Below are 22,677 nucleotides of genomic sequence, written 5' to 3' on the forward strand. Positions count from 1 at the left end.
ATGCGGGCCGCGTAAGTAAAGAGTCGCGGCGATGCTTCGTGTTTGCGCGTCCGTCCGTTTCGTAAATATTGTTAGACTGGTGCGTATAAAATGTCGAATTTTTAAGCGAATATATAAAACTGCATGTCTTTTGTTCGAAAGCTGTTTATTTAATCAAAATATACTACATTCGCTTCGATACACTTTTCCCAACGAGATTTTAACGCGCAGATGCCTGTCCTAACCTCTTGGGCACTGCGACGTGTGACACTATTCTGTATGTATATATATACATATAGATATACCGTGGTATTTATGCGACTGAGAAAGCTGAATGTAAAGGAAAAGAAAAGAGAAATGCGAAGGAAATATTATTTTCATTTTACACAGACATTCGTCGTCCATTCGCTAAAGTTACGAAAAATCGTCGGAGTTCCCAGGTTTTCGCGGAATTTGCGACGAATCTCGACGAGAGCGTGTTCTCGCGACTTTCAGAAGGGATTGTCAAAGGCCGCGTCAAAGAACACACGGGGCCCATTGACTTTTCGCTCGGTCCGCTTCCGTGCGACACTTCCAGGGTTAATTCATCGTTCGTTAGTCTCACTGTCGTCTCTTTCCGAGAGAGAGAAAGATTGAAAGAAAAATAGAGAGAGAGAGAGAGAGAGACAAATCGCGCGCACGAGTGAGAAAGAGAGAGCGAGAGAGAGAGCAAGAAAGCGAGAGAAAGCGGGAGAGCGAGAGAGAGTGAGAAAGAAAGCGGGAGAGCGAGAGAGAGCGGGAGAGAGTGAGAGAGAGCGAGAGAGATGAAGAATGAGTGAGAGAGAGGGGGGGGGAGCCACTCCGACCGAAGCGACAGACGGAAAATAAGCGAGAGGAATCGACCGACTTGCGCCGGGTCATCGTTATCTGTCGGCCGATTATGCAAATGGCGCATCGTTATTTTTCCCAGTTCGATCGTCAAGAGACCAGCACGATCCTCTGCCGGTGCAGTGCTCGTAGAGTGCCGTGCCTCTCGCCCTCGATGGACATTGGACATAGAGCATCCTCCTGATCAAAGAGTACCAGCCAACGTCTCGAATGCTGGCGCGTTCGATTATTAGTACGACCGCTGCTGGTAATTACCCGAACGCTGCTATCTGTCCCGCGGGAACCGGACGAGAAAATTTCGCCCCGAGTTTAGCTGAATTTCCTTCCTTTCGGAGATCGAGAGCAATCGAAGCTGAAAGATCTCCGTCGGTAGATCTCGTTTCGCCGATCTCTAGACTGTACACTTTTTCGAGATCAATTAATTAGTCCACAGTTTATCCACCGGAAATCTACACCTCGAAGTATCGCTTATTGGTGTAACCCTTTGCCCTACGATTTGAGTTTCGAGAACGTGCGCCACAAACGCATATTCATTTCTGGCCCTATTGTCTGACCACGTCTCTCAGACGTGATAATCGTTTCTAGTTCGTATTTTTGACCACGTCTCTCAGACGTGATAATCATTTCTAGTGCGAATTTTTCACCACGTCTCTTAGACGAGATAATCAATTTCTGACTACGTCTCTGAGACGCGATAATCATTTCTGGCCTGACTTTCTGACCACGTATCTCAGACGTGATAATCATTTCTGACCCATTTCTCTGACCACGTCTCTGAGACGTGATAATCATATCTGGCCTGATTTTCCGACCACGTCTCTCAGACGTGATAATCATTTCTAGTCCGATTTTCCGACCACGTCTCTCAGACGTGATAATCATTTCCAGTGCGAATTTTTGACCACGTCTCTCAGACGTGATAATCATTTCTAGTCCAAATTTTTAACCACGTCTCTCAGACGCGATAATCATATCTAGCCCGATCACCTGACCACGCCTCTCAGACGTGGTGGTAGGGCAATGTTTTAACAATCAGTTATACAAACGATACAAGGAAGGCGAAAAAAGAACAGAAAAGACGAGTCGGTAGACTCGTTTTTACAGCGCGCGTTGTCCAAACGCGGAATCGCGGTAAATTCCGTAATTAATTCCTCGGGCCGGGCGGGGCAGTTAATTAAAATATCCCGGACCCGTAAAAACAACGCGGCGCCGCGCGGCGTCGTGCTGCAAATACCGTCTCAGTTTCGCCTAAACCTGTCCCGAGAATAATTCATAGCCCAGCATAACCATCGCCGCGTCGCGACGCGGTTAACCCTTTGCTCGCGCGGTCCAAGGCGGCCGGCCGAATACTTGAACGCGGCCGCGCGATTTATCGCGAGCGAAACTTCCCACCGATATTCGGCTCGGGGAACGTTACTCGCGCGCTATGATCATGAAAATGATCATCTCGTATCGCATATCGTATTCCGAGCGGAACGATCGGCGCGCGAGGCTCGACGCTCGAGCAGTATTTTCCGTCGAGCGGCGGCAGGTTTATCGCGTTTCACGGAAAACCCCGTCGCGATCGATCGGCTAAACTAACGCGTTTAACGTCGGCCGGACGACGGGACTCGACACGACTTTTTAGCCGTAGGAGTGCAATGCAGCGGCGACGCGACGCGCTTCCCGGCCGATTTGTTTGTTTATTTATCCGCGGGAACGAGCGCGGCTCCGCGCCACGAGCAAAATTTCTCTTCGTCGCAACTAGACCGCGGATGTTTATGCAAATTTCCGCTTGTTTCGGTTCACAGAGGATCGAGCCGGCCGTTGTTCCGCTACAATATCGAATTACGGATATTATATAATTTTACGAAACACAGGCTCGACGCTCTCGGTATATCCGCCCGCCGCGGGGCAGTCAATTGCGCCCGTTAATTGAATCACTGCGCGTGTTCGGAACGACGATTGATCGATTCAACAACGCTTTATGCCGATACCGTCGGTGTCGGTGGCATTCATTTTGTCTGGATTTGCTATTAACGATTTTGCCAACTTTATTAGTACGCGAGAGAAAGATATATATATATTTATTATATGATATATATACTGGGTGTTCCAAAAATGTCTCGAAATCCGAAAGTGGCGGGTTCCTCGGGTCGTTCGAAGCAACTTTTTCCTTTAGAAAAATGTTCTCCGAGGCACCGTTAACGAGTTATCAACGAACAAACAGTGACCAATGAGAGGCGAGCGCGGCTGGCGCGAGGCGGCCGTACTCGATTCTTGCCAATGCTGCGTTCAATTACCTAACGGCGTTCACGCGCTTCAACTTTCGCCCGGTGTTTCTATTTCATTCGCTCCCGCTCTCTCGTCTCGTTTCCTAATTAATTTACGCCTCCCCTCCGCTCCTCGCGTTTTTCATCGTCGCGACGCGACGCGGCGCTGCGCTCCTTCTCTACGATCGTTTCCGACCGTGTCGCTCATTTTTAGCAGAATCAGGATTCCCGCAAAGTCAATTTAACTGATCGAAGCGAAAATAGAAAACTGAAATTTTTAACAATATTTTAACAGTGACATTTGCTTTGTGTCCGACGAGTGTACTCGTCGCTTGGAATTGTTGTACAGAATGTCCGAAAAGTTACTCGAAATTGGGAAACATGGGTTCCCGAGGTCGTTTCGAGCAACTTTTTCCTTTACAAAAATTTTCTACGAGACGCCGTTTGCGAGTTATTAACGAAAAACCGTGCACCAATGAGAGGCGAGCACGCTGAGAGGCGGCTGGCGCGTGGCGACCGAAATGGCGGAGCCCGGAACTGGGCTCCATGCGCCACCAACCGCCACTCAGCGAGCTCGCTTCTCATTGGTGCACCGTTTTTCGTTAATAACTCGCAAACGGCGTCTCGTAGAACATTTTTGCAAAGGAAAAAGTTGCTTCGAATGATCCGAGGAACCCGCCGTTTCCGGTTTGCGACACATTTTTGGGACATTCTCTATGCACATATATCATTGTCCGGCCTCGTTCGCTGCGATAAATTTTAACTGTCCACTTTTAGTCGAAAACGCGTGAACGATCGAAAGATAACGAGCTTGTCATCCATTCTTTTCGCGCGACACATCGTTTATCGCTCGCGCGTATTTGCAACTCCCCGTTTCTATTTTTCCTTCTGTCAGAGTTGCGTCATTCTCTACCAAAAAAAAAAAAAAAAAAAATAGGAAAGTTCTTTGCCCGCTTTAGCGTCAGCGATCAACGTTCTCCGGAGAAAAACATTTACTATATCGAAGATTTTAAAGAAGAGAGAGAGCTTGAAATATTTATGGACACACTTTCGTAGCGATCGCGCTGAAAAAATCTGTTCTTCTCTTCGCTTCCGGCGAATGAACGACCCCGAAGCTCTCCACGTGCTTTCCACGTTGAAGTTGTTTCAATGCAGAAAAATTCGGCCAACGATGCAAATGGGTTCATTGGATTATGTCAAGGTAGTACTCCCCCCCCCCTTCTACGTCACGGAATACTATAACACGGTTTCGCTCTAACACGATAGGATAAATTGCGGGCATCCTCGTATAGCACTGCAACATATATAACACTGTTCCGCTCTAACGCGATAAGAAAATGGCGAACACCTTCGCACGACACCGTGCTTCCACAGCGCTGGATAGCATGATTTTTGTTTCATATATGTGAAAACTGAATTACCTTGAAATATATAAATTAATATAAATTAAATTAAATAAGTATATAAATTAATAATAAAATAAATATAATATATAATAATAAAATATAATGTACAGTAATATATAATAATATATAATGAATATAAATAAGAGTATATAAAGAGTACATAAATAACCCTTTGACGAGTATAGTGCTGTTCGATAGTCGATCAAGAAAAACTCGTCCGTGCAAAATTTCAGCCCTCTAACTTGTCCGCGAGGGTAGCTACAGGGTTAAATAGATTGCGCGCTTTCCCGCCCATTTCCCCCTTCGGTGGCTTTTTAAAATTTTGACAAAAATGTGGCTTATTTCGGACATCGAGCCGCATATTATAGAATTTTTTCAGATTTTTCGGTTGCAAGCTGTGTTTATAAAAAATGGAAAATCCCCCAAAAATTCGGAGAATTGAAGATTTCTCGAAAACCAAAATAGAGGTTATTTTTACATTAATTCCCTGATAAGGTACTATCGCAAGCAGTGCGCTGAATTTTTCTCAGACTTTTCCTCCTGCTGCGCCATTGTCGAAAAAAATGAAAACCGAATTTGTCGTCGAAGTTACTACTCGTTGGATTTACCGCAAGTACAGGTTATTATATTATTAGAATTAGGGGGAATTTACTGCGCTTCGATTTCGTGGAAATGCTTGGGATCGCTGTACCGCGGTGAACGCGATGAAGCGCGCGTCGCTGCGACGAGCTTTGCTATCGCGAATTGCGATCCGATACCGCCGAGCCCGCGTCCAAACTACTTAGGATAGGCGCCAAGATCCGCAATGCCAACAGGCATGTATCTGCTCGTTGGCAATGCCGGGGATCTTTGCTCGCACGTTCCGCGATGCATCGGATACCTCTCGGCTCTCGACCCGACGTGTCGCGTCGCGTCGTCTCGACCAATGCACCCTGCGATCGCGATTGCATCGCGCCGATAAGTCCTCGAGACAAAAGCGTGGAAAGTCGAGCTCGAAAGCTCTGGTCGCGCGGGTCGCGGCAGAAGCGGTCGAAATAAATCTGAACGACTCGAAATATCCAGCGGAAACGTTCCAAGTTCGAGTAACCGCGATGCACTTGCTCGGCACCAGCGAACAACCTTCGCTTTTCGTCTAACTCGGTTAAGCCACTTTTATCTCTGCTTCGCCCCGTCTAATTCCATTCGTCATCCTCTTATCTTGTCAACCGGGCTGCACACACTCGGTCGCTGACTAGAGGATGATTGTACCTTGCGTCCCGATAGCGAATTATCTACAACAACAACTTGCATTAACATTCGGACACCGTTTCCCAGCGGAATGACATTTTCCAAATCGAACGAAATTTGTCGAAACTTTTTGGAGACCACGGAGAAACTATAGTTCACTGTACAATGATCAAAATACTCTTTTGTCATTTCGCTGTTACACGGAACGGCAATATATTTTAAACTCACGTTTTTTAACTTTCTTATCTGACAATGTGAGCTTGTAACGAAAATTTTAAAAAAATATGCAGGATTTGTATGTTATTTGATATACGAGACCGGAGAATTCGAAGATACCAAAGTTACTATCGCATCGTGGTTTTTTTCTATATAATACAAATTGTCTGCGTTCATTGTAAGAGATACGAGTTAAATAAAAAGTAATCCGTTTATCGTTGTTCTGTGCTTCCTCTGCTCATTTTCGTCACGAACGCATAAAATCCTGAATTCCGTCATTATCGCTACCTATTGTGAAAATTCGATAATATTTAAAAATAGTTTCCTACGCGTTCCCCGAAAAATATCCAAAGCTCATCTCTAACCGTTAATTAGGCTAATTAACTACATTAGCGATATTACATTACCTTACAATTACATTACAATTACATGACAATTACATGACAATTACATCACAATTACATCACAATTACATCACAATTACATCACAATTACATTACAATTACATTACAATTACAATTACATTATGTTACATCACATTACAATTACAATTACATTACAATACAATTACATTACGTTGCAGTTACAATTACAATTACATTACATTACAATTACATTACGTTGCAGTTACAATTACAATTACATTTACATTATATTACATTTACATTACATTACATTTACATTACATTACATTTACATTACATTACATTTACATTACATTACATTTACATTACATTACATTTACATTACATTACATTTACATTACATTACATTTACATTACATTACATTTACATTACATTACATTTACATTACATTACATTTACATTACATTACATTTACATTACATTACATTTACATTACATTACATTTACATTATATTACATTACATCTACATTACATTTACATATTACATGATATGAAATTTATCTTTATATATATACATACACAAAATCCGCGACCTACTTATTATTAAAAAAAATTGGCACGCGCCGCACGGATCGGGTTATCGTCGCATCGCATTTGGAATTCCATTCGGAGTGACACGCGGAAACGACGTGTCCCGGAGCAGGGGGCCTCTCGCGTTCTCCCTGGAGTTCGAGGGAAAAGAAATCAAAGAGACCTTTTCCGTGTCCGCGCGCCAAAAATAAACAATGGCGTGGTCCCATTGGTGAATCGGGTACAAGGAACAGCTTGATAAGGACACGGGGAGTGTGATCGCGATAGCGGAGATAGCGGTCGATAACCAGGCCCCGGCCGAAAATATATAACAAGACGAAGCCGCGACTAGCCGCGAACTTTTCTCCCGAGAACACGTGACGACGGTTATGGCCAAGTTCCGCGGCGGCTCGCTGATCGTCCTGGCGGTGATCTGCATCGGTGCAGAGTGCGTCGACAAGTTGCCGGGCAAAGAATGGTGGGAAAACGCGCTCGTCTATCAAATATGGCCGAGGGGGTTCCAGGACAGCGACGGCGACGGAGAGGGAGACCTCAAGGGTACGTTTCAGTGCGCGAAATTTTACGGAATTTGCGGAATTCTCGAATCCGCGGTGGCTCGCGAAACTGATCGCTGAACTGCGGATTTTCCTTGCATTTAAGGTAGTAGAAAGATTTTTTTTATAAATTTTAAAAAATGTCCATGTATTATTTTTAATATACTATAATATATATATTATTATATATACTATATAATTTTTAATATACTTCTTGCAACTGATCTTTGCAAACAATCTTTAATTTTCATAAAAATCTGCAGTCTATTGAACGGAATAACTTTCTCAAATTGGACCGAATCAGTCGTTCCTTTTTTTTCTTTCTTTTTGGAGATGTTAGAAAGACGGTTTACTAGACAGTGTCTACAAAATTTTATTTAATAATTTCAATTAGTTGGAGTGACGTAAAGAATAAAATAAAACACGTTCTTTTTCTTCAGAGCCTGGAACGATTATTGAAGAAATGTGTTTTGTGGATCTCGATAACTTATATACCGTGAAAAACTGTTGTTTTAACTGCAAAACGCATTTTTTTAATGTTTGTTGCAGGCTCGGATAAGAAAGTTGGGAGGACATAATTTTTTTTTTTTAATTTTTTGTATTATCCCAAACGGATGCAATCTTTGAAAACAATTTTTCAGCTATTGCCTAGTTATAACTAACTAACTAATTTTTTAATTAATTAATTAACTAATCCCTCTAACATCTTTAAAAAATACAAGCGATTCGGTTCGATTTGAAAAAAGTTATTCAGTGCTAAATTGTGTGCGATCGGTCTCGTGAATCACTGTGTGGGCGTGCCTCGACGTCATTAGATTACTGATTGAAACATTCGTGTACAGAAGACACCTCATCGACATCTTTCTAGACACCTCATTGTTACCGAAGATCATAATAAATGCTAAAAGTGCGTTTCTAATAATCTTTGGTAAACCTTAATTCGCTAAATTACGTCATTATCGTTTATATAAGATCACAGAGAAGATATCTCGCGACATAAGGCCGCTTGTGCAGTGCCATGGACGTGTTATCCTGCGACACAATACCATTCGCGCGGTGCCATGGACGTATTGTATCGCGACATAACGCCGCTTGTGCGGTGCCTCGAACGTGTTATCCCGCGACATAACGCCGCTTGTGCGGTGCCACAGACGCGTTAACCCGCGACATAACGCCGCTTGTGCAGTGCCACGGACGAGTAAACACACTTTAATTCGAAGAAAACTTGGCTCTATTGCCACAACATAAAAGCAAGCTAAGTGGCCCCGGACGGAGCAAGAACGCAAGCGCGTGTTTACTCGTCTGCTGCACCGCACGAACGGTATTGCATCGCGGGATAACGCGTCCGTGGCACCGCACAAGCGGTATCACGTCGCGAGATGTCTCGATTGCGATCTCAGACGTACAGTATCGGGTGTCGCGACATAACACGTCCATGGGAGCGAAGCGATTAATACGTTAACACCGAATCTACCATACCGATCGTATATACGGTTTCGCATCTTTCATCGTAAGATTTCATTTTACAGGAAAAGAAATTGAACAGATTTCTTAATTCGAGCATGCATTGTATTAAAAATGACGAAGTGCTCAAATAAATTCAGTCTTGTCGTTCTTATAGAGTAACCCACGTTAATTACCAGCGTTATTTCTCTATCTTTCAATAAGTTGAAAATTTATTTTTTGAATTTAGTATAGTTTGTAATAGAGTAAAGATTGTAATAGTAAATTAAAAAATAATACAATTGAACTTTACTAGGACCTTTAGAATACGGAAGAGTTCGGTTAGCACCCACTATGAACAATTTCAACTTTCTAGTTTGTGTTTAATTAATTAAATTACGTTGATTTTTTTGTGGGCGTTTCCGAAGTCAATTATTTAAATAAATAACGACGAAAGGAATCGAGAAAACGGTAGAGCAATTTTCTTTATCGACATACATAAAGCTAACATCAGTTTCTCCGAACGACCGCGCCCAAATACACGCTTTCCTAAATTTCAGCAGCGTATCGACGCTCGAATAGAAAAAATCTTATTGTCCCGTATCTGTTCAAAACAAACAGCTTGCTCGGGTAGATCGAGCGCGGAATACATACGAGTACAATAAGATCCATTTTAATCTCTCTTGTATGCGCATTAGCTTAAGGAACAATCAAAGTCCTTATTGACTTAGGCGTTTGTGCTAACAAAGATAGTGATAATCATTTAAAAGGAAACAATCACTGACGTCTAAGCTTCACATAAGCTGGAAGCCGTGCGAGCCACGGTGAAATGTAAACTTAGGAAATCATTGTTGGCCACCTATTTCTGAATATCGACGGAGTCGCGAGGAGAGCATGGTTGCCGGCCGTGTCCAATTTATCGTCCGCCGGTGACGGTACCAACCGAATCTGCATTATCGTTCGACGTTCAAACTGGTTCCTGTAATTCAAACGAGAGTTCATTATACACCGAGCATGGTTTCGCATTCGAAAAATTAATGTAATCCTGTAGGTTAATAAGAAGTTTGGATATTTTGATTTAAAGAATTTGATAGCAATTGACGCTTCGAATAAGATTTCAGATTTGAATCACAATTAAAAGCAATTAATTCGTCGAAGTATTCCAAAGCGATTGAAACGTTCCACGAATTATCTAGGCTCTGAGCAATTAACTAGGCTCTTTCAATTAACCAGTTAGCTGTGTTCGACGAGTATACTCGCCATGGAGAAATGGCAGTATTTTGTGTCACGACTATACTCGTCGTGAGTAAAAAGTAGCGAGCATTGGCTATTTAAATTGTAATTCTAGTGAAAAGAAAAATATATTCTCAAATTTCAATTTAAATGTTTAAATTTTTGGTGTTACGCGCAGGCATCGTCAGCCGCCTAGACTATATCCAAGAGCTATGCGTCGACGCTATTTGGCTGAACCCCATCTACCCGTCCCCTATGCTCGACTCCGGATACGATGTCTCTAATTACAATGACGTAAATCCAGTATTTGGAAACCTGGGCGACTTCGATTTGCTCATCAGAGAAGCACACAATCGTGGTAAGTACTCCATTACTGCGCAAAATACAATAAATTCTCCGTAATTGACGCTCAGATTGTGCACAAAAAAATGGACAATTCGGAAAGCAAAGATACGATTATTCGAGTCTTGCGAAAAGTCTTACAATATTCATCCTGCACTTGTTCCCCTAAATATATAATAAAATAAATAATATAAATATATATAGTATATAATATTATCCCCTGGGATAATATTATATATTATAATATATATATTATATTATATTATATTATATTATATTATATATATATATATCATATATCATATATAATAATATCCGGTTCTTCAGAGCAGGTTCCATGAAACGACTTAAATCGCATCGTTCCAGATATCAAAGTGATCCTGGATCTGGTGCCGAATCACTCCAGCAACCAGCACGACTGGTTCCTGATGTCGGTAAAGAAGATCGACCGCTACGCCGACTACTACATCTGGGCGGACGGCTCCGTCGATAAGAACGGGCTACGCGTGCCCCCGAATAATTGGGTACGCTGCTTTCGCGGGCGATTTCTCGAGACCACGATTCCGAGCGCTTTTTGTTTTCTTACTTTAGGTGAGCACTTACAGCGACAAGCCTGGATCCGCCTGGACCTGGAACGGCAGAAGACAACAATGGTATTACCATAAATTCCACGAATCTCAGCCGGACCTGAATCTGAGAAACGAAAACGTGCTGGGAGAAATGCTGGTGCGACAACAACAGCCTTCTTGCTATATTACGCTTTGCACAAGTCGATTAGGCGATTAGGGGATAAACATACGTACGTTAACTTCGTAGAATGTAATCGACTTCTGGCTGGGTAGAGGCATCGACGGCTTCCGGATCGGTGCTGCGTCGTATTTGATCGAGGACAAGGACCTGAGGGACGAGCCTGTCGTTGGGAACGGCGACTACACCGCCGGATCGTCTGAAAACATAGCAATCACGTACAAATTCCGCAGCTACATCGACCATTGGATCAACGCCGAGAAGTCTACGCCAAAGTGCGCGCAGAAAGATTCTTATTATTTTATATAATAATATATTATTATACAATTATAATTATATATAATATAATATAATATAAAAAATATTATAATATATTAATATCAATAATAATAATATAATAATAATATAATATATAATATAATATAACAAATATAAATATATATATATATTCTTATTATTGAATTTTGCATTTTCTTAACAGTGCCGAGTTTAATCGTGTTCGTTCGCAGATTGCTGATTTTGGAATCTTACGATTCCGACGAGAAATTGATAGCTCTTTACGGGAACGCTACCAGCAACGGGGTTCCCCCTTTCAATTTCCGCTTTATCAGTTCCGTTCAGAACACCAGCAATGCTGAACAAGTCAAAGATGTTTTGGGAAGCTGGTTGAACATGATTCCCCGTAATGCGAGCACGAACTGGGTGGTAAGTAAAACCTGATACGGTGATTTCTCCCAGAAATGTTCGGTGGTGGACATTGAAATCGGCAGATCTGAGTTGTCATAGAAACTCGAGGCGGTCGGTAAAACAGGCAGTGGCCGGTGTACATTGATATAACCTCGATTCGAGGTTATGTTATTCGGAGGCCACATTCGAAGGCAATTTAGAGGCCACATGGCACGATTCGATGGTCACGTGACTACTATCTACCGCGTATCTTTTAGCTCCGCGGTTTTTCTTACCCGACTCGCATCCAAATAGACCACTCTTTTGTTGTGATCCGGGAATTCGCGTCGCGTGCCGCATTGCACGCTTGACCAACTCCGTCGATACTTAGCATCGACGTAGCAATAGATCACATAGGCGTAGGACCAACACCGGGAAATTCGCAGCACCCCGAAATTCGGCATTTCTGGGATAAATTACAGCTCAACTTTCAGAATATTTCCTGCTCCCTCCGACGATAGCTATCCGAATGATTCTTGCGTAGAACGATTCGGTACACTTTTCTAAATACAATGATATATATTTTTCATAGAATGTTTCGAAATGTTTCGATCATTTTCGAAGCGGCCGAATCGCCTTTAACGCACTAATTTAAACTTCTTCAATTTATTTGGAAAATTCGTGCGCTCGTGTTTAGAAAGGTCTACGGAATTATTTTGCGAAAAACATTTTCGCCAGACTGGTACAATCGGCGCAGAAAAGATCGCGAGAATTGAGAATTTAACCTCAACGATGAAACCGCGTGAAATATTCCGAAATGAACGTCGCCTCTTGGACATCGAATCAGAGAATCGACAGACAGAGTCCTGGGAGAATTTTCGTCCTGTGTTTCTGTTACAGCTCTCGAATCACGACAATCGAAGAGCAGCCTCCAGAATTGGCCTGAACCGGGTCGACGGCCTCCACATGCTGAGCTTGTTGTTGCCCGGCCAGGCGTACACTTATTACGGCGAAGAGATCGCGATGTTGGACAGAAAAATCTCGTGGTACGAAACGATCGATCTGATGGGCACGTCGAGGAGCAGAGAAACCTACGAGAAGTACTCCAGAGACCCGGCTAGAACGCCGATGCAATGGAACTCGAGCACGTCCGCGGGATTCTCGACGAGGAGGCGAACGTATCTTCCGGTTCACCAGGAATACCTAAACAGAAACGTGGAGGCGCAGCGTCGCGAGACGCAGAGCAATTTGAACGCTTACAAACAACTGTCGAAACTGAGGAAAGAACCGGTGTTCACCCACGGGGGCTACGAATTGGCTACCTCGAACAACGATCGCGTGTTTATCTTAAAAAGGTGCGTAAATTTCGGCTGCGTGCCTCCGAGAGACGACCAGCGGACAGAAGAGCGCTCGGGAGAAGTCGCTACGCAAGGAGTGGGGGCAGGCGACGCGTGCGTAGGGAATCCGTGCAGCGGCGTGAGGCGGCCACTGGCCGAACGACGGCGACGCAACGCGGAGCCTCAGTCGCCCGGTAGACGCCGCACGTCGCTGTGCGAGGCACCCGCGCATGTGTCGCTTGCCCCCACTCCTTGCGCAGTGACTTTTCCCGAGCATCCTGACAATTAGTGTCGATTACGTTCGTTCGCAGGTTTCTGAAGGATTATCCTTCGTACATCGTCGTCGTCAACCTGGGACTGCTCCAAGAGAACGTCAACTTGACCGCGTTGTATCCGAGCATCGAAGACTCCATGGACGTCGTTGTTGCTTCCAGCAATGCTGTTTCGATCATGTTAGTATTTATGGTTTCAGGTACAGTGTAAGAGAAGTTTTCGTTAGCAATTTTCCTTGAGCTTGTGAACAATAGTGGACAATTTGGGAAGAGGAGATACGATTATTTGATTCTTGCACCTCGCGAGGCTCGAATATTTGTATCTCCTCTTCCAAAATTATTCATTTTTGTTTACGAACTAAAGGAACATCGGGGAGAATTTACTGTACATCTTTCAAAATGGAAGGAATTTTAATTCCATAATTACGTTAACAGCCAGAAATTAAGGATACCTGAGATCATTTGAAGTAACTTTTTCCTCAGCGAAAATGTAATCTGCGGCTTTCTTTACGAGTTATTAAGGAAAAAGCAGTGACCAATGAGAGGCGAGCTCGGTGCTGGCGCGAGGCGGCCGAGCCAACGAGCGGTCGTAGCCCAGTTCCCTCTGTTTGGCTCGGCCGTCTAGCGCTAGGCGGGCTCGCCCAGCCAACGAGCGGTCGAAGCCCAGTTCCGCTGATTGGCTCGGCCGCCACGCGCCAGCGCCTAGCTCGCCTCTCATTGGTCAGCGTTTTTCGTTAATAACTCGTAAACGAAGCGGCGGATAGCATTTTCGCGAAGGAAAAAGTTACTTCAAATAACCTCAGGAATCACCCCTTTCCTGGTTTTGACATAATTACAGATATTTTGCGCCAGTTCTCGTTGAGCGAAGTATAGATCCTTTTGGAAAACAAAGCGTATTGTTTGCGCAGACTTGGGTATTCACTTTTGCGTTGGTATCTTCTACGTAACTTTGCATAATACTTCGACCACCGAGTATAATATTTGATCAAATGAAAAATTGAAAAGTTGAGTTATACGACATCGATTACATTTTCAACATTCTTACGATTCATTTCTCCTCCTCAAAATTCTGAAGATGTACAATATTAGCGGGCAAATTAATTTTCAAATCTGAACAAGTAATTCCGTCGGCCGCGAATAGGTGGCGCCAGCAGTCCGAACATTAAAATTTGCCATTTCGGTTGCGTCGCGTTCGCTCGATTTTGTTCGATCCGCCTGGGATCGGAGAGTACAATTTTGGAATTCTGTTTCTTAGGAAAGCTATCCCCACGGATAAATTGGTGCTCAGTGCGAACGCTGCGTACGTTTTGAAGGTTCGTGAAAAGAGGGAGACGCCCGGTTCGTCGAGCACCGAGAGGCCAGGAAACGGTTCCCCTGTCAATTCGATGGCGATTATGCAGCTGACGTTGAGCACGCTCGTGGCGATAATGCTGTCGAAACATCAACGCTCGCAACTTTAACTGCCACGTGTTTCATCGTGAAAGTTTGAAAACAATTTTTATTGCGGCCTAAAGTAATTCGATCCTTGCGTCAGAATCTAGAAAGAGCCGCGAGATTATTCTAGCAAGTCTATTAAATCCTTAAATCAAATTCTTTCTATTAAAATAAATTCGTTTGGTTTCCTGCGAATTCAACGGGCACCGATTCTGCAGTTAAATAAATTGTTTAAATTTATTGCAATAATTATCTAGTATGTACTAAAGTATGTATTAAAGCTTTCGATTAACCCTGATCATTCCTCTAGATTTGTTATGCTATCGCAAAATATTAATTTGGTAAAACTGAATATCGAATAAATAAATCGATTCGTTGAAATTTTCCAGCCAATTTTAATGCACAAAATCTGCGTGCACTCGAGAGTGTTATGTGCTCTCAAAACAAGCCTGTATCATATTTCATATCATAATTCCTTCTTCGTCATTTTTTCCCTCCAATTCGAAATTCAATTAATTATAGAGCATTGTCTGTCTGAAGGAGTCGATCGCGGTGCAACAGCTTATCAATTCACCCTCGACATAACCAACAAATAACATAACATTACTGTCTGAATGAAACTCGGCTTTGATTAAATCATTCGCGTCGGAGGATTCGTTTCAACGAATCTATTATCAACCATGCGCGTATCAAAAAAACAAATTGCACGTACGTACATCGTGAAAAAAAATCGTGAAGCGAAGCGAAGTGAAAAATCGATCGAACAAACGCAGAGCTTTTTTCGAAGTGACAACGTCCCGCTTTCTTTTTAAGAGGGTTATTTTTACTTCGTCAAAAAGCGCCATGGAAACGATAGCTATTATATAGCTATATATTATAATATATAATAATATAATATAATATTAAATATATCGTTATATATTATAATATATCATTATATATTATATATCGTTATATTAATCGCTATTGTTATTATAGCTATTATTACTGTAACAAAGTTATTACTGTTTCATCGTACATCGTTCTATAACACGGGTGGCCCACAAAAAAGGCGCTAAATTTGCGCCATTCCATAAATTAAAAGATCACGCTTACCAGCGATCTTCCTCCGTTCTCCTGTGTCGCCCCGCATGCTCCTACGTTCGCAATGGAATCGCGGACGCCGGAGAAGCTGAAACTTGCTGCGAAACGAGAGAGAACGTCGCGGGGCTCGAAGCGCACGTAAGTTCGACGAATAAACGAACCCCGACGCGTCGATGTGTGTGTGTAACTCGCGAGCGGTATAATCGCTCAGGACTTCGATGATGTTCGCAATGTGATGGCAACAGACGGCTTATCAATTCACCCTCCGCGGCCGGGTTTGCGCGTAACATGTTATTACCGCCGGTTGCCGGTTAGTCCTGATTAATTCATTCGCCGCGGCGTTTCTTCCGGTGAATCCATTAGCGTTTCACGGTGTCGGAGCCGGGCTATTAGACACTTCCTAGTCCCGTTTTTTTTTTTTTGCGAAATGTAAAATGTTTCTTCCTCCCTTGAGAGCCTGACGAACGAACTTAATTCCATACATCGGGGGGCGGCCGGCGAGCTCTCTGTTATTATGTTCGAGAAGGCAACGCCGGGGAAGGCAGTCGCCTTCGTTCGGTTCTTCGTGTCTTTTAACATGTACTGGCCGCTCGAGTCGACGGCCACCAAATCTCGGCGAGTCTTCTACAACGCTCTGAAGGCGGCCGCATTGCTCTGCACGATCGCGGTGTTTCTGCCGTTGTCTTACGCCGTTTACGTGAATCTGCTGCGGGACGACCCCGTCAATTTCACGAAAGCGGCCACCATGACGCTGGCCTGCGTTCACGTCGTCGGCCAGGCTGCTGTCAGCTTCTTTCAGCACGATCAATTACAGGTTAACTCTTCTGGTATTTCACTGAATTGCTTTTAACGCCTTGTTTCGCGACTACGTCTGGGAGACGTGATCGGAAAATCGGGTCGGGAATGATTATGATGTTTGAGAAACGTGGTAAAAGAATCGGGCCAGAAATGATTATCACGTCTGGGAGACGTGGTGAAAGAATCGGGCCAAATATGATTATCATGTCTGAGAGACGTGGTCAGATAATCGTGCCAAAAGTGATTATCATGTCTGGGAGACGTGGTTATAAAATTGTGACAGAAATGATTATCGCGTCTGAGAGACGTGGTCAGATAATCGTGCCAAAAATGATTATCACGTCTGAAAGACGTGGTCAGATAATCGTGCCAAGAATGATTATCACGTCTGGGAGACGTGATCAAAAAATAACCTTGACATAACCTCGACGCGTGCTGCGATTTCTGTAATTGTTTAGAGCTTGTACGAAGATCAATCGATTTCGGTGAAATTTTTAACATGCATATAACTTACCGAAACAAAATTGTTTAAATTTTCGTTGTAGCATCAGATAAAAAAGTTAAAAACAAGAGTTTTCCATTCTTCTTTACAGCAAACGCGTGACCTTGTAATGATTCATTTTTCCGTCCCGCGTTCGCCTAAAGCTCGAGAAAACTGTTGCAGCGTCTGATCGAGGAAATGGTAGCGTACTTCCAAAACCTGAAGCCGTACGAGAAGGAGATATACCAGCGATACATCGACGATTATTGCCCGTTCTACGCGGTGTCCAGCATTTGGAACGCTTTGGCCGCGTTCTTCGTGATCATCGGAGCATTGTTCACCGCGCAGCCGTTCCCGATGATGGCGGAATACCCGTTTCCCGTCGATTACGAACCCGTCAAATCCGTGATCTACCTGCAACACTCTTACGTCGCTGTACAATGCGTGAGCACTCTGAGCTCGAACATGATCGCCGCGCTGCTGATTTTGTTCGCGGCCGGCAGATTCGAGATCTTGATGGTGGATCTTCGCGCCGCCGTCACCGTCGATCGCTTGAAGAGCTGTATGGAACAGTGCCAGCTCGCCAGAAAGTAAGAAATCGGTCGAGCTACAGTCACCGAAAGATATCAAACATAACCTGCTTTTGCTCGAAATTCGTGAAAAAGAAACTGTGATTCTCGCGGTCAATCGATTTCGATGAAATTTTCAACATACATATAGGTTACCGTGAAAATTGTTCAAATTTTCGTTACATCGTTTTTTTAATTTTGTTATCGCTCCAATCAATCGCAATCTAGACAACTTTTTATATACTCATTTCATAGAAAACTAGTCGGACTAACGTCTCAAAAATATTCAAGTCCTTTGAAGCAATTTTGAAGAAATTATTCCGTTTGAAACGGCGATAAGGTACTTTCCGAGGCGACTGTACATGTGTCGCGAGAATCAGGCGATAACGAGTATACTATATATAGAATAAGCGTCGCTGTTAAAATACTGGATCGAAAAGACGGTTTTATTTGATAATATTAACAATTTTGTTATTGTTAATATTATTTAATTAATTTATTATTATTTAGTTATTATTATTTAACTATATTATTTAACTATAGTTATTATTATTTAATTAATATTATTCTATTATTATTAATATTATTTATTATTATACGATTTTATTTGATAAAATTGACAATTTTATTATTGTTAATATTATTTAATTAATATTATTTTATTATTATTAATATTATATATTATTATACGGTTTTATTTGATAAAATTAACAATTTTATTATTTAAATATAAATAATTACTTATTCGCTTAAGATTAATACGATGCACGTATAGTATCGAAAAGTGTCCTCGATAAAATATTGAAAGGACTGTTGGACAATATCCTTGCAGATACGCGGAAGACGTGATCGAAGGTGTTCAATACATAGCCATAATCACGTTGATCATTAGCAGCGGAAACCTCGTGCTTTCCGGGCTCAACGTTATCGGAGTAAGTACTCGGTGAAGCTAACCTATCCGCCCACGGATCACTGCGATACCGGAGAAAATGCTTTTTCTGTCTCGAACAGCGGCAACCAATCATGGTAAAAATTCAATCCATTTTTCTGGCCGGGTCAGCGCTGATTGAGGTTTACATGTGCGCCTGGCCAGCCGACGCTCTGATGGAAGTGGTGAGTCGTGCATTGAAAAAAAACTCAATAGTCCAAAGTGCTGTTCTCTGTGTCTCGTATTATACCATCTACCACCTTCGCCGCAGCATCTTCCGTCGTTCATATTCATTCGCATCGTTCTTCGTCCCTTTAGAGTCTACAGGATGTCACAAAATTATTGTACAAGCGGGAAATGAGGGCTTCCTGAGGTCATTTGAAGTAACCTTTTCCTTGGCGAAAATGCGATCCGAGGCTTCGTTTACGAGTTATTAGCGAAAAACGGTAACCAATGAGAGGCGAGCTCGACTGACGCGAGGCGGCCGAGCCAATCAGCGGAACTGGGCCTCGAGCGCTCATTGGCTCGGCGAGCTCGCCTAGCGCTAGACGGCCGAGCCAATCAGCGGAACTGGACTTCGACCGCTAGTTGACTCGGCCGCCACACGCCAGCGCTAAGCTCGCCTCTCATTGGTCACTGTTTTTCGTTAGTAACTCGTAAACGAAGCCACGGATCGCATTTTCGCTGAGGAAAAAGTTACTTCAAATGACCTCAGGAATCCCTCATTTCCTGCTTGTACATTAATTTTGGGACACCCTGTACAGCGTGCTGCAGAATGTTAGTATCACCTCCCTTCCAAGCAATTTCGAATTTTCAACTAAAGTACAAGTTTAATCAGTGCTCAATTGATCGCGCTCGTGGATTAAAAATTAATGTTAACGTTTTATTTCGATCGGATGGAAATGTTTGTTTGTTTTCTGAATTTGCGTGTTAAGACTGTAGGCAATCGGAGAGGGCGGGTGATACTACAATTTTGCGAAGCAAATCCGTAGCTATTGGTAGTCTTGTAATTAATCGATTGAATCCCGTTGACAATCAGAGCGAGACCGCCGCCGAAAGCGTGTACAAGGCGAGCTGGTATAATCAAGATTTAAAGGTGCAAAAAACCGTGTTGCTAATGTTGGTACCGCAAAAGCCCATAGTGATTAGCTTGAGATTCGTGATGGTAGCACTTTCCTTGAACTACTATTGCTCGGTAGGATTTTATTCGATATTCTCTCACACACACAAACACACACAGACACGTAGAATTTTCTCTGGCAATTTTCGACGACTCCTCTGATTTTCCAGTATGTCTCGAACGCGTTCTCCTTGTTCACTGCACTGCGAGTTGTGTTGGACGAGGAAGTCCATACCGTACCGTCGTCAACGAACACCACGTGCTGCATCAACTGAGCACGTAATCATCGTAGCCTTCGTATCTCCGCTAGTATCAAAATATTATGAAACAACGTCGTAACGGCTTCTCCGGTTTCGGAACGATATCGACTATGGAAACTCGAGTGTATAATACTCATTCGAAATAAAACACTTAACCGACCAGATCGAACATTCTCGTATGAATTTCAAGTTTTCGCGATTATTTATTTTTCTACGTTGACAATAAATTTGTTTTTGTGTATTTAAATCTTGTTCTATTTGGAATCATTGCAAAATCAGATTAAAACGGCAAAGAAAATAACGAACGACCCTAATCGTTTTTTTTTCTGGAAGAAATTGTGTTTCACAGAATGTTGCATAAAAATCAGAATTTTATAAAGGATCACGGGGACGGATATTATGGTAAGTAGAAAACGTTTTGAGAGGTACTGTTTCTGGAGATTTTAAGAGAACTAACGTTCTTCTTTACTGTCATTAGATAACGAATAAATGATCGGTGTAAAACCGATAAATGAGTCGTTTATTTTGATAGTGGCATAAGTCACTTTGTTTTTAAGTCGATATATTTAAGGGTTTGCGTTTTAACACGTTTAAAAATATCGATGCTAACTTTCGAGAAGATTTACTTGTATTTGTTATCTCAGGATACTGATATTTTTCTCAGTATAAATAATTTCGTATAAACATTAAAAAATCACCACTTTTCATTACGGTAAAGTGACTTATGCCACTTTCAAAATGAACGGCTCAAATATGAAACAATCATTTTTTAATTCCCACCAAGTCTCGGTCGATCATCGTCCGTTTGAAGAGGACGCTGAAATCGGTCGCGAGCATTCAGTCGGTACGACAGTCGATGTGCCGGAATCGTCGGTAACGTCGCGCGTGACACGGAAATGGTAACGGAGCTAGAACGTAGTACTAAAAAAAAATCGTAATCGGCGAAAAATGCGCGCGAAGGAAATACGTTGAATTAAATTTAAAGATATATTTGAAAGTTCCAACAACGACGTATGGTTTTAGCAGTGGCATTACCATAAATTTCGCAGATCCTACTCCGACCTCGATTTAAGAAATGAAAATGTGTTCAAAGAATTACTGGCATAATACTAGCTTTGCGATAATACTGCATATTGTTTAAGTCGATTAGGCAGTAATATGTCTCCAATGTCACAGAATATTATCGATTTCTGGTTGAACATAATCATTAATATGTACCATATTTATTCGAGGATAACGATCCAACAATTAAAGCTCTCGTAAAAGCTTTATAAGATTTTTTAAAGGTTATCAAATCGAATAGAAATATAAAAATCTCCATGGTTATTGTTGTCTAATAAAATTGAAATGTGCCTAAAATGTCACTTGAACTTTAGTAACTTTCAAATTACTTGCGTCATTTAATTAATCTGTTGCTGAAATTAATATTATTAAGTTATAATATTATAAATTATTATTAATATTATATAATTATTATATTATTATATATTATTATATATTATATATTTTATTATTTATTTATTATATTATTATATTATAATAATTATTACTATATTATTATTAATATTATAAAAATCAAATTAATATTATTAATAATATTACTAATAATTAATATTATTATTACACGTTCCAAAAATTGAGCAATATGTATACTCTACACCCGATATATTCCAAAAAATCCAAGAACAAATTTTCTTTGCTACTAACCTTAAAACTCCGCTGCACATACATGTTCTCCTTGCGCGCGAATCAGATTAACAATGGCCAAAGTACTTCCTCATTAAACGGCTGCAACTATAAAAAGACCTAAGACTACACAAAGTTCGTCCGCATCTGCCAGCACACGTGGCCCCCGATCTACATATATAGCCGATAAGACATGTTTCAATAAAAGCGAGACATTGGCCCCAGGTGTAGGCTCTTCAAACTCCTTATTGACACTGCAATTTAACATTAACGACTACACAAATACTCTCGTTACTCAAGATTACATACACACAGCCAAACAAAAAACGTGCGAAACTAAACGGCTCACGTTACACTCCGGTGGCGCGCGGCCTGTTTTATTGGCACTTGTCGTTCAGAAGCCATTTGGAGAACATCAACATAATGAACGGTGCCAGGACACGTATTTCGGTGCAGACGCTCGCGAACAGCGCGGATAAGAGTGCGCCTTTGTTCGTTTAAAATGTGAAACGATCGAACGTAGAAAAAAAGAAAAAGATAATTCACGATTTCACCTGTCATCAGATGCCTGTCAGTTTACAGCGACGGAAAAACCGACTAACTAACTAGCTTTCAGCGACGATCGCTATGCGCTATGCTCGATCAACCATAGGTCAAGATCGCCGGAGTTATCGGCCGAGAAGAGGGTTAAAATAATAATCTAGTACGAGCTGAAAGTGTTCTAATTGAGGCGGCGGAGACCTGAACGGGACGAAAATAGAGTGAATCGGCTCTCTAACGTATCTGCGTTGCGATAAGACCGGCGGCAAAACAACAATAAGGGTGGTGAAAGTAAATTCG

At 42.2% G+C, this 22,677-nt stretch overlaps 2 protein-coding genes and 1 long non-coding RNA gene across 5 annotated transcripts; 2 read left to right on the forward strand and 1 right to left on the reverse strand.

Moving 5' to 3' along the window:
• The first annotated feature begins 7,231 nt into the window (after positions 1–7,231).
• On the forward strand, positions 7,232–15,293 carry LOC117221284 (maltase A3). The gene is made up of 9 exons (XM_033472100.2): positions 7,232–7,442; positions 10,293–10,472; positions 10,823–10,980; positions 11,048–11,182; positions 11,273–11,478; positions 11,713–11,908; positions 12,770–13,224; positions 13,518–13,658; positions 14,734–15,293. Exons 1-9 carry the CDS (start codon positions 7,274–7,276, stop codon positions 14,936–14,938), a joined length of 1,845 nt encoding a protein of 614 aa, XP_033327991.2. The 5' UTR covers positions 7,232–7,273; the 3' UTR covers positions 14,939–15,293.
• On the reverse strand, positions 9,342–21,981 carry LOC117221287 (uncharacterized). Of its 2 annotated transcripts, none has more exons than XR_013035324.1 (5): positions 21,859–21,981; positions 19,899–20,197; positions 16,008–19,092; positions 11,260–11,402; positions 9,342–9,860 (listed from the first exon to the last, which is right to left on the reverse strand). It is a non-coding gene; the product is annotated as an uncharacterized LOC117221287 (long non-coding RNA). The 2 variants fall into 2 exon arrangements; XR_013035323.1 differs by lacking the exon at positions 21,859–21,981 and adding an exon at positions 11,060–11,085 and having other exon boundaries at positions 19,899–20,067.
• On the forward strand, positions 16,675–20,320 carry LOC117221427 (odorant receptor 13a-like). Of its 2 annotated transcripts, XM_076527667.1 has the most exons (6): positions 16,675–16,809; positions 17,458–17,864; positions 18,676–18,775; positions 18,855–18,956; positions 19,811–19,966; positions 20,062–20,320. In XM_076527667.1, the coding sequence occupies exons 1-6, from the start codon at positions 16,741–16,743 to the stop codon at positions 20,164–20,166; spliced, it is 939 nt and encodes a 312-aa protein (XP_076383782.1). In that variant the 5' UTR covers positions 16,675–16,740; the 3' UTR covers positions 20,167–20,320. The 2 variants fall into 2 exon arrangements, with proteins under 2 accessions (XP_076383782.1, XP_076383783.1); XM_076527668.1 differs by lacking the exon at positions 19,811–19,966.
• Positions 21,982–22,677: the final 696 nt, after the last annotated feature.

Source organism: Megalopta genalis, unplaced genomic scaffold (genome assembly GCF_051020955.1).
Source record: "Megalopta genalis isolate 19385.01 unplaced genomic scaffold, iyMegGena1_principal scaffold0037, whole genome shotgun sequence".
NCBI lineage: Eukaryota > Metazoa > Arthropoda > Insecta > Hymenoptera > Halictidae > Megalopta > Megalopta genalis.